This window comes from Panthera tigris, chromosome X (assembly GCF_018350195.1).
Source record: "Panthera tigris isolate Pti1 chromosome X, P.tigris_Pti1_mat1.1, whole genome shotgun sequence".
NCBI classification, from domain to species: Eukaryota; Metazoa; Chordata; class Mammalia; order Carnivora; family Felidae; genus Panthera; species Panthera tigris.
In genome coordinates, this window is record NC_056677.1 from 87,220,413 (window position 1) to 87,236,964 (window position 16,552).

At 37.1% G+C, this 16,552-nt stretch overlaps 2 protein-coding genes across 4 annotated transcripts in view; one reads left to right on the plus strand and one right to left on the minus strand.

Annotated features, from left to right (window-relative positions):
- The window catches only part of NUP62CL (nucleoporin 62 C-terminal like), a 92,388-nt gene extending 90,238 nt beyond the window's left edge, over positions 1 to 2,150 (minus strand). For both annotated transcript variants that reach the window (XM_042975166.1, XM_042975167.1), the window contains exon 1: positions 1,968 to 2,150. The gene's annotated coding sequence lies outside the window, so the exon portion shown is untranslated. The remainder of the gene's footprint in view (positions 1 to 1,967) is intronic.
- Positions 2,151 to 2,306: 156 nt separating this feature from the next.
- Positions 2,307 to 16,552, plus strand: part of DNAAF6 (dynein axonemal assembly factor 6) — a 36,632-nt gene continuing 22,386 nt past the window's right edge. The window contains exons 1-4 of one of the 2 annotated variants that reach the window (XM_007090637.3): positions 2,307 to 2,387; positions 8,075 to 8,242; positions 12,463 to 12,535; positions 15,081 to 15,186. In XM_007090637.3, the coding sequence (XP_007090699.1) occupies positions 8,078 to 8,242; positions 12,463 to 12,535; positions 15,081 to 15,186 (344 nt within the window). In that variant the 5' untranslated portion in view covers positions 2,307 to 2,387; positions 8,075 to 8,077. Of the gene's footprint in view, positions 2,388 to 2,941; positions 3,090 to 8,074; positions 8,243 to 12,462; positions 12,536 to 15,080; positions 15,187 to 16,552 lie in introns of those variants that run through there. The other variant, XM_042974495.1, reaches the window with a different exon arrangement.

Sequence of the window (16,552 nt, forward strand, 5' to 3'; positions counted from 1 at the left end):
ATGAAGGACCTGCTCCAGGAAGAGAGCTATCACGACAGATAACTACATTATAACATGAACTAGGTATAGTAGACAGGAAGGAACCAAGCAAAGCCTGTTTGATTAAAGTCCTAAGTCCTACAGTTGCTGAATGGCCCAGCAAACATGTTTACCAAACATTTACTCTTTTTCATCTTCCTGTGAGTTGTGTTCCTTCCCTTTGAAGTCCCAGACCCTTATCCCCCTTTTCTCCTTAGTTCAGGATGACATATAGACTTCATTTTGCTTGTACTCCACATTAAAAAAAATACATAATGGAGACTATCAGAGTAAACTACAGGTAGTAAGTCTGGAATTTCATGTCTATAGATTCCCCTTATGTACGAAATTAAATTTGATTTTTTCCTGTTAATCGGTCTCATGTCAATTCAATTCTTAGTCCAGCCAGAATTCTGAGGGACAGAGAAAAATTTTCTTCTGCCCCAACAGTGACAAACATCCTGTGTGATTCCTAAACACACACAAGTTTGAAAACCAAAGATCGAAGTTTTTCAAACTGAGTGAGGATTCATTACTGGCTTGTACTCCACATTAAAAAAAAATACATAATGGAGACTATCAGAGTAAACTGCATGTAGTAAGTATTGTTTTTGTGAAATGGTTGTCAATTATATATTGGATATGTATATACTGGGCCACAATATAAATTTTATTTCTGTGAGTCACAGCAAAAAGGTCTGAAAAGTACTAGCTAGGCATTACCGACTTAGAATAATGCACAATGAGGAAAATAGAAAAAAAGCAATCAAGAGACAGCATAGCATATAGCTACACTCCACAAGTTATCTATCTAGAGAAATAACAAAATTTAAGACATTTGTAGTCATAAGGGACATTGTGGTATAATTAATTTGGCCAAAAAGCCAGTAACTTTACTTTTAGCCAATAACTTAAATATTATACTTCCATTTTGTTTGTTTGTTTACTGTGGTAATATAACAAGGAGAATGGACAAATTATTCAAGTTTCACTTCACCAGATAGGGAGGAAGCTAGAAAAATATGAGAGCCAAAGAAGGAAAGAAATTTAGCTAATTCATTAATCGAATTCCAATCCCTGGATAACCAAAAGTAACAACCATCCATGAAAGCCATCCTATCTTTCCTTGCTTACAACACTCAAATAATGTATTAGGGGCCCCACTACCAAACACAACTAACCAGTTGAGAACATTCCAAATGTATATTAAGCCACCCCCCTTTTGCTTAAAACCAATCCACGGGAAACTAGGGTCACAACTGCACGTCTACGTGAAGTGAAGACACGCAGATTGCCAAGCAGTGGCAAGCGGGCGGCGTGCCTGCATTTCTCCACTCCAAGGCGGGAAAAAGCAGGGGACCAGGTCCCCTGTGTCACTGGGAGCGGGAGCAAGGTGTAGCAGGGATGCTCACCCCAGGGGTTCAGGCCCAGAAGTCATGCCCACAGCAAAGGAAAAGAAACGCGATCCCACCTTACACACAAAACACACCACCCCCAGCGCACACACACGTTCTGAGCCAAGGAAAAGAACCGTGATCGCACCCCCACCCCCAACACACACGGAGTCGATGAAAAGCGCGCTCCCACCCTACACGGCCCCTCCCCACACACCACACAAGCCGAGCTAAGGAAAAGAAGCGCGGTACCACCTTACCTGCGCTCACGCGAGTACACACACACACACACACACACACACACACACACACATGCTGAGCCTGAACGAACCACAACCTGTGTCTCTATCGCGGGGCGGGGAGGGGGCGTGGGGAGCGCGTGGAGAGCTGCAGCAAAACCTTCTCAACCCCCCGGGGCCACCGAGCCTATGCATCCATTCCCGCTGCCCAGGAGCCGCAGGAGGAGTCGTCCGGTTTGGAATTCACGTGCGGGAAAAGTGTAATGATGAGCGAGCCTGCCGATGCCTGGGACAAACGAAAACCTTGCAAACTTACCTTGGTGGCTGCCGCCGCCGCCGCTCGCCGTCGGGGCTCCCAAAGTAAATGGAAAGGGCCTCTGAGACTGTCTAGCGGCCGAAGAGGCGGAACTGGGCCTACTCGGACCAGGGGAAAAAACCAGCGTCTACCGCGGACCGGTTGCAGCTGGAGTGACGCTAACCGAGACAGACGCTTAACTGGGGTCCACCTAGTTAACTGGAAAGGGCGGCCATTGACCCCGACTGGCACGAGCCCGGATTGGTTGATTCTGGTGTTGTTTCAAAGGAAACTCTTCTCTGATTGGCCAGGAAAGTCAAGCGGGAACCCAGAGGTGGTGGGTGGAGGGGGCAACAAAATTGTTACCTAGGCAACACAGAGACGCAGAGCTTTCCGCAGTCTATTTTCGGAGCCCCGCCAGCTACCCGAAAACTGACCCAGGTGAGGAAACCCGAACCTTAAGAAGGGAAAAGAAAGGGTCCTCAAATGCCCTGGCTATCAGAGAAACTGGGGAGAACTCTGGAGTACTTACCACCCTGAGAGATACCCAGAAAAGCCACAAATTCCAAATAGAACAGACCTTTTCCCTAAATCCCCCCGCCCTAGACACTAGAAGCAGGAGGCGGCTTTAAACAACTCGGTCTATCAGGATGTGAGTGAGAGATGGGGCCAGTTTACCATACAGGGAATGGATGCTGTTCAACTGTCTGAAAGCCAAAATGAGCAAGTGAAGGCTTCCCAGTGCCTCTGTCAACTCACCACACTTATGGTTGTAACACTAATTTGAGAGTGAAAACTGTGTCCTTATCGGTAGATCTGGGTGCTCCAAGTTGGAGCCACTGTTCCTTCTGTTTTACATGTACAGACATGGTTTATCCAGAGTGCATTGGTTAGGATATATATATTTTAGGGGGTATAACGCTGTTCAAACGGGGAAAAAGAAGTGGCCCGTGAGCTTGCTACGTAGACAATGGCCTGAGGGTTCCAACGGTCTTGGTCAGATCCGTTGAGGACTGAACAGCGGGCCACACTTAAGTGGGCTAGAGCGTGGTGTGTAAAGACTACCTGTACTTGGCAAGCCTGCTACTCACAAAGGACTGATTGGGAGAGTATTATATATCGTTGGACTATACCTGTCAAAAAGTAAGAAACCGTGTCAAAAAATAAAATCTGATTAAGGGGAGAGAACAGAATTTGACCAGAGGGGTAGGGGTGATTTCTCCTAAGACCTTCCTGTTGTGACAAAGATTCAGAACAGAGACTAATTCCCAAAGAAATTAAGAAAAAGGCGTGTTGATTTAGGGAGAAACTGTCTAAATACTGAAGGAAAATTTGTTGTCTCCTTTTTAGATAAAGGTGGAGTATGAGAATGAGAGAAAAAAATTATTGACAAGTGTATTAAGTTTGTCTAAAATTATAATAGAGGAAGTATTGAATCAAAAGCGTATCATTTATTTTATGAAATATTCCAGGTACTTTCAAAAGTCATCTTCTGCTAAATGTATTTTAAATTTGTAAAAAAAACTCTGTTAAGTCCTCATAGTTATTTATGACTTGGCACATTTTATAGCAGTGAAAGTTTGAGACCTAAAAAAGGAAATAATTCTTGGTATTGTAAAGACAAAGACAAAAATGAATTATTTTTAATAAGCAGGGAATTATTGATGTGTATACTGTAAAAAAAATGTAAAAATTAGCCAGTATATTGTAATTTAATTCAGACATAGGCAGAGATGATGTTTACTTTTGTGTTTTCAGAAGAATTTAACATAAGAATTGCTAAGTATTATGTAAATAAAGTTGCAGAAGAAATGCCAAATTATTTAAGACAGTAAATGGATTTTGTTTTGTTTCGTTTTGTGTTTTTTAAGAGAGTAAATGGCTTTTGAATACTTTGAAATCATTCGGCTAGCAACATTGCTTTACATAAGGATATGTGTTTACCTGTGAAACAAGTTCCCAAAGGATACTACTTGGTGATTCTTTATTACCCTGGTTTTATTTACTTTACATATTTGAATTAATAAATATTTCCTTTTGAATTGTCTGTAATTCAGAGTTTTCACTAATTTAACCTGGATTTTTCTCCAATTCGTTCAAGTCAAAGAGCCATCCCTGTTGATACTGTGGATGGGGGGAAATAAAGTAGAAGACATGGCCCCAGCCGCACAAAGAGAGTCTGACTTAATCTCAGGTTACTGATCTTGCTTCAGTGCCATGGGTCTGGAGCAATCCTGGTTGAGTTTTTCTAGTCCCTAACTGGTTTCTATGTTTTGGTAACGAGTTGTTTCTGAAGCGTCTGTCTCTTTAGCTCTTGTGGCTGGTACCAAGAGAGATTCCCCCAATCACACCTTTATGTAGGAAGGCCCTACGGGCTCAAGTTGATGTCCAGAAGATGCTGCCATTGGAGTCAGCCTAGCAATGGAAAGTGAGAGAAATAAAAACAGAGGGCCTAGAAATTTTACTTTCTAATAACCAAATCTCAAGTTGATTTGGCAATATATTTTGTTTTTGATGAAACTACTGCTTACATTTAATTGAAATGTATTATTGGCCTATTTAAGTGACAATGCCAGATTCAGGCAGTGTGGCTCTGGAATTTTTTTTTTTTTTAATCACTACACTACAAGAGTACTCTAAGCAAAAGGAAAAATACATTCTCAGGTACAAAGGCAGGAGATTATAAGCTATGTTTAATAAGCAGTTCAGTTTTTAACAGAACACATTGCATGTAAGAGAATTAATAGGGAGGGGCAGAAAATTAAATGGGTGTAATATTCTAAAGGATCTTGGTTGCCAGGCTTACGATGAACCTAACATATATCAAATTTACAGGTAAAAGATAGCCTTACAAATAAATAACACTGCACAGTTTGTAAAAAGGCATCTTTCTTTAGTTTTTCCAATGTGATCTGTTTTTGTCAAACTTTAAAGTTTTTAATAGTTTAATTATTCTTAATTTGTTAAACTTCTAAAAAAAATCTAGTAGAATCTTCATTTCCCTTGAATTTAGAATATTTTTTCCAAAAATTCATATCATTGTTTTTCTCTTTTGATACTTTGAACTATTTAGTTATTCACAAAGTACTAGTGATTCCTTTACATCTCAGAATATAATAACAAGCTTGTCTTGATTTATTATCTCGTGTTTGCAGGTTATTATTACAGTAGCTATGGTAAAAATTATTTTTGCTTAAGGGCCAATTTCATTATGCTATCTCTACTCCAATTTGGCTACTTGTGAATCTATGCCATTTTATGCTAGCATAATTTGGATTTAAGAAGTCTAACTCCTAATATGCTTTGGATACATAGAGTGTTACTATCAATTATTGTGAATGATTTGTTGTATACTTGAACATGCATCCCAAGAAGTGGCATCCCCTTTAAAGCAGTCACATTGGGAGTCTATCCACTTGCTGTTGGTATTGCTCGAATTACTTTTGAAAATGCTCTTTCATGATCGCCTTGAGGCCTGTAGCTTACTTATTCTTTTGAACCTCCTCAAAGTACCAAATCTTCATATTTTGAAAGTAGATGTGATACCTAGATACATCTAGAAATCACTTGGAGACAAATCTGATTTTTAATCATAAGGATGCCTATTTTCTTAGTAATACATATGAAGGCAATCCCAAAATATTTTGAGCACTGATAGCATAATTTACATCAGCGTATAACCTTCCAAGGTGACTACTTTGAAATACAACATTCGTATGAATTTAATCATGCTTCATTCAGTATTCATAAACTACTGACTATATGCCAGCTCCAGTTTTCAAGACTCTCGGCTTACAGGTATGGCTTCCCACTGCCCACACTGCCCTGCCTCTCACCAGATGAGAACAAGGCCAGAACTTCTTCCCAACTGGTAGGGATTTAAAATAAATCTGCTTTCCCTAAATCCTGTATCCACCATACCCACTGAATGACAGCCTTGCTTCATAAGGTAGCTGCATAGAGTGACGCAAGAAAGCCTTGGATTCAATGTCTGGTTGTCTTTTCCAGCTGTGATGTTGAACCCTGCCATATTCTGAACCTTTATCCCTAGCTGCCAACTCTCCAATTATCCTCAAGAACCAGATCCTGCCTCCTATACCTCGACCTATGGACCAGGGTTCTGCTTCACCTATATAGACCTCCCTCTAACCATGCTTTTCAACCTTTCTGCCTTGAAACATTGCTCATGTCCCCAGACTCCTTCTGCCATGTCCCTCCCAAGAAGATGAAAATCTATGAATAGCAGTTCTGATTGCTACCTCAGATACTATAATTTGGACTTCTGAATACACTTCTGCATTAGCTTGGCTGGTTCCAGTTTATTCCCCTATCACCAGCTCACCATTGAGCTCTTACAAGCATCATCATCAAGTATCTGTGTGTGCTGGCACCACGTGCCAAACAACAATAATTTTAGAAAACTCTTTCACCTACATTGTATAATAAGGCCATCACAAGTTTGTAAGGTAGGAGATAGAGGAATAATAAAAGTTTCTATTATATTTGTTTTTTTTAAAAGTCTCATTGTGCAATCTCAACTCAAAATACTGTTCATATCATTGCATCTGATATCTGGATCCATTTCCCCTTTTGCTGTCAAAGGTAGAAAATGTGTCAATAAACTTTTTTGCTTTTAGTGTTCAGCAAATATTTAATGAACACATAACCAACTAGAACTTTTGAAATATAAACAGGAGCCTCTTTGTTTAATTTAATATGTGTCAATTATTCATTTCCATAGCAGACTACCAGACCATACTGTGAGAGAAGATTGCTTTCTCACCACTTATTTTACCTTTTGCAATTTAATGAGTTTCCAATGTAATGAGTTTTATCATTAACTTATTTAACATCATTATTAGAAGTGATATTCATGTCCAGCAAAATTAAGTTTTTAAAGGACCAACAATAGCTCACATATGTTGAGTGCTTACTATGTGCCAGGCACTGTTCCAAGCTCTTTTACATGTATTTAGCTACGTAATTCTTATAACAACCCTATGAGGTAGCAGTATTATTATTCCTATTTTATAGGTAAGGAAAAATGGCGTTAAATGACATGCCAGTGTCACAGAGCTGGGAAGCAAATTATAGAAATCTAGGCAGCATGACACCAGAGACCTTACCCTTAACCACTATGATATACTGCCCCTATGGTAGATTTAACATTTCTTTCACACCCTTGACTTCTCCAATAAGCATTTAGATCAGTTTTACATTTAAAAAAGAAAGTCAAAATAATAGTAAAACATAAAACAGAAGGTTTGTAAAACACCATCTGCATGCAGATTGATTTTGACAGGTGATTGTACCAGCACACATTTGAAAATCCCTTTGTATTACTGTTGTAGGCACAATGCAGAAATTTTAGCGGATCGTTTAGTAACAGCACTAAAGAAGTGTTTCCAGTGAATTGATTTTATAAAATAACGTTTAAAAATATTAGCAGAGGTGTAGAAAAGATTCCTGTTACATTTCTGTTCAAATCATTAGCAATAGTCTTTATTCAGGTTATTGATTAAAGTCTGTGACACTAGGGGCGCCTGAGTGGTTCAGTCGGTTAAGCGTCTGACTTCAGCTCAGGTCACGATCTCGCGGTCTGTGAGTTCAAGCCCCGCGTTGGGCTCTGGGCTGATGGCTCAGAGCCTGGAGCCTGCTTCCTATTCTGTGTCTCCCTCTCTCTCTGCCCCTCCCCCGTTCATGCTCTGTCTCTGTCTCAAAAATAAATAAAATGTTAAAAAAAATGTTTAAAAAAAATAAATAAAGTCTGTGACACTTTCAAGATTTTTAAGGACTCTGAATTCCTACCCCAAATGTAACTGTAAGGACTATTTAAAAGACTGATGGTTGGTAGGATCGTAGGTAGTTGAGATTTTCCTATTTATGCTCTTAATGTATTATTTCCTCAAATTTCCATGATAAACATATACAGTGTCACTATTACAATCATAAAAACAGTTCATTTATTTTGTGGGAACTTTTCACTAAAGTCAACGAACCAACCCTCTAGAATTCTCAAATGGCAATATAATGCTAGGCATCATCAAGGGTTGATTAAAAATTTAATCTTCATGTCTTCAATGAAATAGAAAACCAAAATATCGCTCTCTGATTATGTTCTTCCTCAGAATATGGAGCCTGAAAATATGGAGTCTGAAAATACAGAAACCGAAAATATGGAAACTGAAAACATGGAATCTGAAAACATGGAAATTGAAACCATTTCTTCAGTTTCAGCCCTGCAAGCTCTCTCTAAGCTACTTTATCCTGAAGAGGATGATTTTGAGGCTGGACAGGTGGTCGTATACTTACAGATGAATCAATTCTGTTCATGCTAAGTTGTTAAACTGTATTTGAACAACTCATTCCAACCTTTGCTATGGGAGCAAGGCTGTGTCATCTGATACATTCACAGGAGGCTGTAGGACTGGTTATTCATGAGAGTATAACCTCTAGTACATTTCTAGCAAACATAATTATATTTTTTTCTAAACTACCTGAACAGTGAATAGGAAGATAGTTCTGTAACTATGGTAGCAATAGCCACATTTCAAAATGTTTGTCATTTATATTTATGGCCAAAGAATGCTTGACAACCATTGAAATGAGTGGTAGCTAGGATTTTTAAGCCTAGTCAGTATGTGTATAAACAAATAATTTCATCTAGACACTATTAATTAGGCCCCCATAATCCAGTTTCCTTGATTTTTTAAAATTTGTCTACACATGAAAACAGAACAGAAAATAATTTGGGCCAAATAATGGGACAAACTAGCTTTAGCCCACTAAAACTGACTTGTGTGATACATGTTCAGATAGAGCTGTGGAGTCTAATTTGTTGTGCAATATTTGGGATCGGGACAGGTAACCTCAGGGAGGCTTACAGCAGCAACATGGGCTTCATTTTGGGGAAGGAGAGTTCCAGAAACTGACCGGCCACTCCACAGTCACTGGCGGTATTCCCAGAATAATCAAAATACTTTTATGTAACCCCCTGCTCTCCATTCTCCTACTCCTTAGGTATCAGCAAATCTTGGCTGTCAGACTGCTTATATGAAGGCAAATAAAATTGGGGGCAGAAACCTCACACTATAGCAGAATATGTCAATCCGCTTTAAATTATTTTAGTGAAGTTGTTATTATGACCAGTTTGCCACAAATAAACCATCTTCAGTGAGCAGGCATATCAATTTGCTCCTCCCCAAATTCTTTTCTTCTATTGTGTGGAAAAACAAGTATAATCTGAATATGCAGCAGATTTGGTGGCTCAGATCAGCACTGGATTGATCTTGCACCATCCGGGAAGAATTAGAGGGAATGTACAGAATCAAATAAAGACTAAGACATGCAATGAAAATAAAATGTGTAGATGGTAACTGAATCAACTTGGAGCTAGGGTTAGAAACCAAGAAGCTTTGGTCAGGCAGGAGTTACTAGGGGCCAAACAGAAATCAGGACAATAATAATAGCATTGAATACATACAACAAATAAAACATTGGAGAAAAATTTAGGAGCAATGTATCAGTGAAGTTAGGAGGGCAGGTTCATTTTTGCTGCCTGAAGCTGAAATAGAATAATGATACAGCCTGTGAAGGGTAAGGGTAAGGTTATGTCATATACAGAAAGTATGTTAAATATCTGAAAAACAGCAATCTCGAATAAAGGCAAGTGAAACTTGTAACTGGAACAGATTCAGAGATAAAGATTCACCCTGGTTACAAAGCCTGTTCTCTTTGGCGTTTACGTATGGGGATGTTTATTTGCATCTAGAGGTGATTCTAGGAGAACGATGAGTGATTAGGAGAATAGAGACACTAGGATAATTTTACCAAATTGTACAATTCATAGAGGAAAATTACTGTAATAATGTATGATTCTGTATATCTGGGTTAAAAGCAATTTTGAGGTAATTGGTCATTCAGACACCCCTGTACAGATATCATTAGAGGATATAGAATTGGAGTATCAGAACAGTGGGAGAATAATTAATGTTTCTAATGAACTATTAAATTTTCCAGGAGAAAAATGGTTTTTCATTTTTTAACATGTATGGATCTTGAGAACTGTGGAATGATTACAAGAGTGATGTGGTTTTGAAAATACTCTCTCTGTTTTTTTGTTTTTTGTTTTTTTTTTAAGACAGGTACCATATGGTTTCACTCTTATGTGGATCCTGAGAAACTTAACAGAAACCCATGGGAGAGGGGAAGGAAAAAGAAAAAAAAAAAAAAAAGAGGTTGGAGTGGGAGAGAGCCAAAGCATAAGAGACTCTTAGAAACTGAGAACAAACTGAGGGTTGATGGGGGGTGGGAGGGAGGGGAGGGTGGGGGATGGGTGTTGAGGAGGGCACCTTTTGGGATGAGCACTGGGTGTTGTATGGAAACCAATTTGACAATAAATTTCATATATTGAAAAAAAAAAAGAAAATACTCTCTCTGAAAACAGCATTAGAACTGTTGCATACACGTTGGTTTATTTACAGTCCCCATCATGCATTAAGAATCTAGGAGATTGGGAAGAGACTGCTTTTGAAACTCAGAAGGGGATCTTAAGGCCTGTGGGAAATAATGCTCACCACTCCACAGACATTGTGAAAAAGTTGTTCTAACTCTCTTACATATTGCAAAGTGGCATGAATTGCAATGACAAATTACTCAGATAATTGGATGTGGATCCGTGGTAAAGGCTGAAATGATTATTTTTATAGAGAACACTTGCAAGAGGGTTTTTAATGTTTTTATTATCCTGGTTCATCTTTTCACTTGAAATTTTTGTTTTTAATCATTTATTTTCATTAAGTTAATAAACTGCAATTCCCCCTCTGTTGTGATGTACTGATTGAATCATCACTGTGCATGGAGAGCATACTAATTTTTTTCAGGAATGTTTAAGTTTTTATTTGTATGGATTTTAATTTTTGATGGAAGGAGTCACTCAACAAAACAAGAGGCCCTCATGTTCCAAGAAATGCTTTACTCTGATTGACTATTAGTATTCTAGTGATTAATAACTTAAGAAAAGCACCACAAGTTTATATGACCTTAGTGATTAAAAAGAAAAAAAAAACATACAAAATACTGTCTTGGGATTTTCACATAAAAATACCTGTAACACTTTAACCGCAGACATAGCACTTTTGAAGCACCTTTTGGAAAAGAATGGTTACTGTCTCAGAAACCATTGAGATGTTACAGATTAGTTTCTGATTTATAGCTGTTGGAATAGTTTAGTATAATAAAGACACAGGTGAGCTTTGCCACTGGCTTTCAAGGACAGACACTATTCCTTTTGCCCAAATAGGACATCGTAACTCTTCTACATGTCTGAAGTCTTGGGAGATAGGGGCAGGGGCCTGAGAGAAGAGAGCTAGAGATGGTAGTTTTCCAGGATGCAAGGAGATAAGACTTTTTTGACTGCCAGCAATGGAGTAAATTGGAGCTGCGGAATCTGGCATCAGCAAGAACAATCAGTAAAATACTGGGGTTTTCTTGAGATATCAAAAGACCACTGAGAAAGACCAATGAGGCAGTTGCTGCTATACTGAAGGTGTAATATGTGTTATACTTCAGTGAAAAAAGGAAAATTGTTCTTGTACTGGGGAGTAGAGTAGCAGCCCTGTGGGGGTATGTTTCCTTGCACAAAGGATGGCAAAATCAACTCGTAAGATGGCTGAAGTGGTTTAGCATGTATTTGACGCTATTAATTGGGGGTTGCTGTTTAAATCCATTAGTTCAGTGTCATGAGGTGGTGTGACGAGGAAGGGTTTCATGCCCACAGTGGAAAAGAAGTAAAATCTGTTAACAGGAGTTTTGAATGAGTTCTTTTTTTTTTTTAATTTTTTTTTCAACGTTTTTTTATTTATTTTTGGGACAGAGAGAGACAGAGCATGAACGGGGGAGGGTCAGAGAGAGAGGGAGACACAGAATCGGAAACAGGCTCCAGGCTCCGAGCCATCAGCCCAGAGCCCGACGCGGGGCTCGAACTCACGGACCGCGAGATCGTGACCTGGCTGAAGTCGGACGCTTAACCGACTGCGCCACCCAGGCGCCCCTGAGTTCTTTGATATGTATATACTTAAGACCCTAGTTAGTGGTTTGTTTTTGTTTCTATAAAACTTTCCCATCTGTTTCCATCTTCTACCTATGACCAGATACTGCCCAAACCCAAAATTGTCGATGCTTTTACACTAATACTTTGTTCTGACCTTCAAAGAGATGAATGTGGCTCATCCCCCTATCCGCAGGGATACATGATTCACTGGGCTGGAACTGGGGATTTAGTCTGATCAAAGACTGCCTTAGGGTCTATTAAACTAAATACTTTTTGAAAGGACAAGGAAAACACATTCTAAATAATACTTGACATCTGTCTCTCTGTTGTATAACAATGCTTAATTAAATGAGAAGCACTATGAAATTTGAGATGGAAAGCTTACCAACTTTCAAGTATTATCAGTCACGTAAGTTGAACAAGTAGTAATTACAGAATGTTGGGCTTTTTTTTCTTCTCTCCCAGCCAAATTGTTCATCTGCTTTTGGAGCCATGGGTCCTGGGAATATTGGACCACCAAGAATAGAAGAGCTCAAAGGTAAGTTATTTAACAAAGCATATAGATCACTATAATTGGTATAATCTTTTCTTTGGGAGCAAAATTGTAGGGAGAGTAATATTAACACTAGGATTTGTCAGAGATGAACTCAAATAATTGTGGAAGTGATGAACAGCCATTTACATATAAGATGATGTTTTTACTCTACTATTGTAGGTAAGTCATTTTTCTACTAATGGAAATTAATTCGCCTTGAATTATTCACATTCATTTTTTGGCATATTTCCTGAGATGTTAAACCAAGAAAGTCATGTGTGGTTAAATAACTTTTTTATTATTTAGGGTCTAGTTACCAAGTTGCTTAGCTTCTTCACTTTCTACCCTGCTATATCTGCTATATTCTGGCAATTTCACAGGATTCATTAATTCATTCAACAAATATTTATTGAAAGCCTGTTATATGCCAGGCATTATCACCTCTGGGTGATCACCTCTGGGACTATGATGAAGATCAAAATAGAAAGGTCTCTGCCCCCATTGAGCTTATAGTCTTTTGGAGAACACAATAAAACAAATAATGACACAATTTGATCTTACACCAAAATACTTATAAATTAAAGTCCATTTATATATGATGGGCTTTAATTATACATTAAATAGGGCAACTGATATAGTTATTTAATATATAATTAAATATATTAAGTATATAATGAAATATATTTATATTTATAATATATATTCATACTTATATAATATATTTAATTATAATACATAATATATAATACATAATTAAATATATTTAATTAAAATATATATTTATAATTAAATAATTATACATGTATAAATATAATACCTATAGTTATACATATATAAATATAATACATAATACATAATTAAATATATTTAATTATAATATATATTTAATTACATATTAACTGGGTGACTTATATAGTCACAGGTCCAATAAACCAGAATAAATATTTCAGGGGATGTTTTCCCAGCATTTTGGCTTATACATTTTCACATAGTTGAACATTTTACACATCTTCGAAAATATAGAAGGCTCTAATTCTGTCATGATGACAGTTGCCAGAGTTGGATAGGGAAAGGAAAAGAAGTTCCTTCATCAATTTAGCTGATTGTAAAAGATTTCATCGGGAAAAATGTTTAAAATAATGACTCAAATGAAGTCTGAGAGAACGATTTTAAAATTTCAGTTATTAGACTCTACATACTGAAGAATCTGTTTACCTAGTTCAAGAGGTGTTGGGGGGAACCTGGGTGGTGCCTGGGTGGCTCAGTCGGTCGAGCGGTCGAGGGTCTGACTTCGGCTCAGGTCATGATCTCGTGATTTGTGAGCTGGAGCCCCAAGTCGGTCTCTGTGCTGACAGCTATGAGCCTGGAGCCTGCTTCAGATTCTGTGTCTCCGTGTCTCTCGGCCCATCCCCTGCTTACACTCTATTTATCTCTCTCAAAAATAAATAAATGTTACCAAAAAAAATTTTTTTAAAGAGATGTTGGAAGACTAGTTCAAATTTTAATGTATTTCAATGCTGCCGGTATTTCTGATATAATGTATGTCTAATAGCCTCTAAATTCTGAGAACAATGAGTCATTTGTAACATATTTTATATAAATCTGTAATTAGGCTTCACAAAGCCCATGCTAGATAGAGGCAGATAATTTGAAAAGAGTGGCAGTATTGAAAACCTAGTAATCAAGTGCATTTCTGGGGATGCTTAAAAGGAGAACTCGAAATAATGTTCTGCACCTAATGTTGGTCTGCATTTGCTGCCCCAATAGTTGGAACAAATGTAAGCTGAGTTTTTGCATGCCTCGTTTACTTTTAAGCATTTAAAGATGACATGTAGAAACGCAGGTACATGCTCAGTCCTACATAAAGGACAAGTGATAGAGATTTTCTTTGAGGCTCCCATCTGCCTGAGGAAAATACTGGATTAAAAAATGACCATTGTATCCACTGTTTTCAATTTCTTTAACCAACAGTATTTTTAAAGAATTATGTCATGCTTGCATGGAAAAGGTATCAAAGAACTTCTATATAGTAATACACAATGCAAGATAAGACATTTCTACACAAATCAGATTGATTGTATGTTTGATTTGTTCTTTTACATAAATATTTTACATATGATCCTAGTATTTCTATGTATATCTATGTTCTATATGTTTCATATAAGATGTTACTTCATATATTGAGTATATATGCTATATGCATATACATATGTGCACACACACAGAGGCTGGAAAGATATACATCAGAATGCTCTCATTGATTATCTTGGGTGGTTGGATTACAGATTATTTATTTTCTTCTTTTTGCTTATATGTTGTTTCTAAATTTTCTCAATTATTATTATAATTTTACAACATATTGGTTGTGTATTGATTCAAAAAAGTCAAGTTTTTACAAATTAAGCTTGTTTTGACCAAAAAACAAGCTAGTGGTAACAAATAGAAAATGTTTGACTTTGACGATCCCAAACTGCATGTGAAGAACGGGAGCAATTTTGAGGGGGAAAACAGACAACAGCTTCAGCTTTATCTTCCCTTTTTTTCACAGTCATCCCTCAAAACAGTGATGAAAATGTCGAGGATATTTGGAATCCAGAGGAAGTTCCAGAGGGAGCAGAGCACCATGACACGTGGGATGTTAGAGAAATACCAGAGTAAGTCAAATGAAGGCGGGAATGTGTTTGGGGCTGAAGTTCGATGTGTCATCCGATACCATTCTATTTTTGACAGGATTCATAAAGTAACTTCTACCACATGAAAGAGAAGACTGCAGTGACACACAGAAGCCATGTGTAATTGATAATTTTTTTTTCCTTGTGGAGCAGAAAAAAGTAAAACAACACCTCCCTTTAGTTATTATCTAACAAAAAATGAAAAATAGTCATTTCCATTACAAAATTGTATTCAGTGTCAGTAGTATAATGTGGAACTAACACTGGGAAAGAAAAGCCCATTAAATTACAAGCATTCATACAAACTAAATTATTATACCATGTTTATGTGTCAAAGACCTGCGTTTAATTACTCAATATTCAATTTCAGTAAAAGGCTATGTTCTCCCTCCGATTATCTATTATTACCTGGACCTGTTTACTAGTTATTTTAGGATTCTGTTTAATATATTTTGCAAGCAGGATTGAAGCCTTACTTTGCAGCTTTTTCATTAGGAACTGTGAATATGAATTGTAAATGTGGAATTTAGGATTATTAACATAAAAAGTTCCTTCACTTTGATAAAATAAATCACCCACAATTTCAAGGAACTGAAAGTGTGTTCACATTCATAATTGAAACTAATGGTTAAATACACTAAGCTTTAAATATATGTATTTTTTAATATTTTAGTTAGTTAACATACAGAGCAATATTGGTTTCGGAAGTAGAATTCAGTGATTCATCACTTACATACAACATCCAGGGCTTTAAAATAAAATCTTGATTGAGTATTTAGAATAGCTTGAAAAACAAAGGCAGTACTTACAAAATTATAATGTACTTTATAAATTATTGAAGACTTCTATGGTAAGTGATCTGACAACTTTTCTAATTCTGACTATAAAATTGTGTCCAATGTTAGAAAAAAAAAAACCTTATGCTTCTATCTTCTACTTCCATTCTGAAAATAGAAGCAGTGGGAGACTGCAGATAATTAACTGGAAAAAAGTATCCAACTATCGCATAAACAATGTAAAAAAAAAACCTATAAACCTCATAAAAAAAGATCAAAGGGGATTTTAAAACATTTCTGTGTGCATCTTAAAAACGAAGAGAGTAAATCTCAGGTTATGTTTATACAGTGCCCACACATCCGTATAAAAGGTAAGAAGTAAGCCACTCATTTGTCATATTGTCTAATGAATGTCAAACATCCATATGTGGCAAGTTCCAAATTTGAGTAAATTTTCACTTCTCATCTTGATGTTTGATGTTCTGTAGAAATAACATCCATGAAAGCTTTAAATGAATAAGAACTCCAGTCAGGTATGAAGAAAATTGCTTTATAAAATTTTTTATCTTATT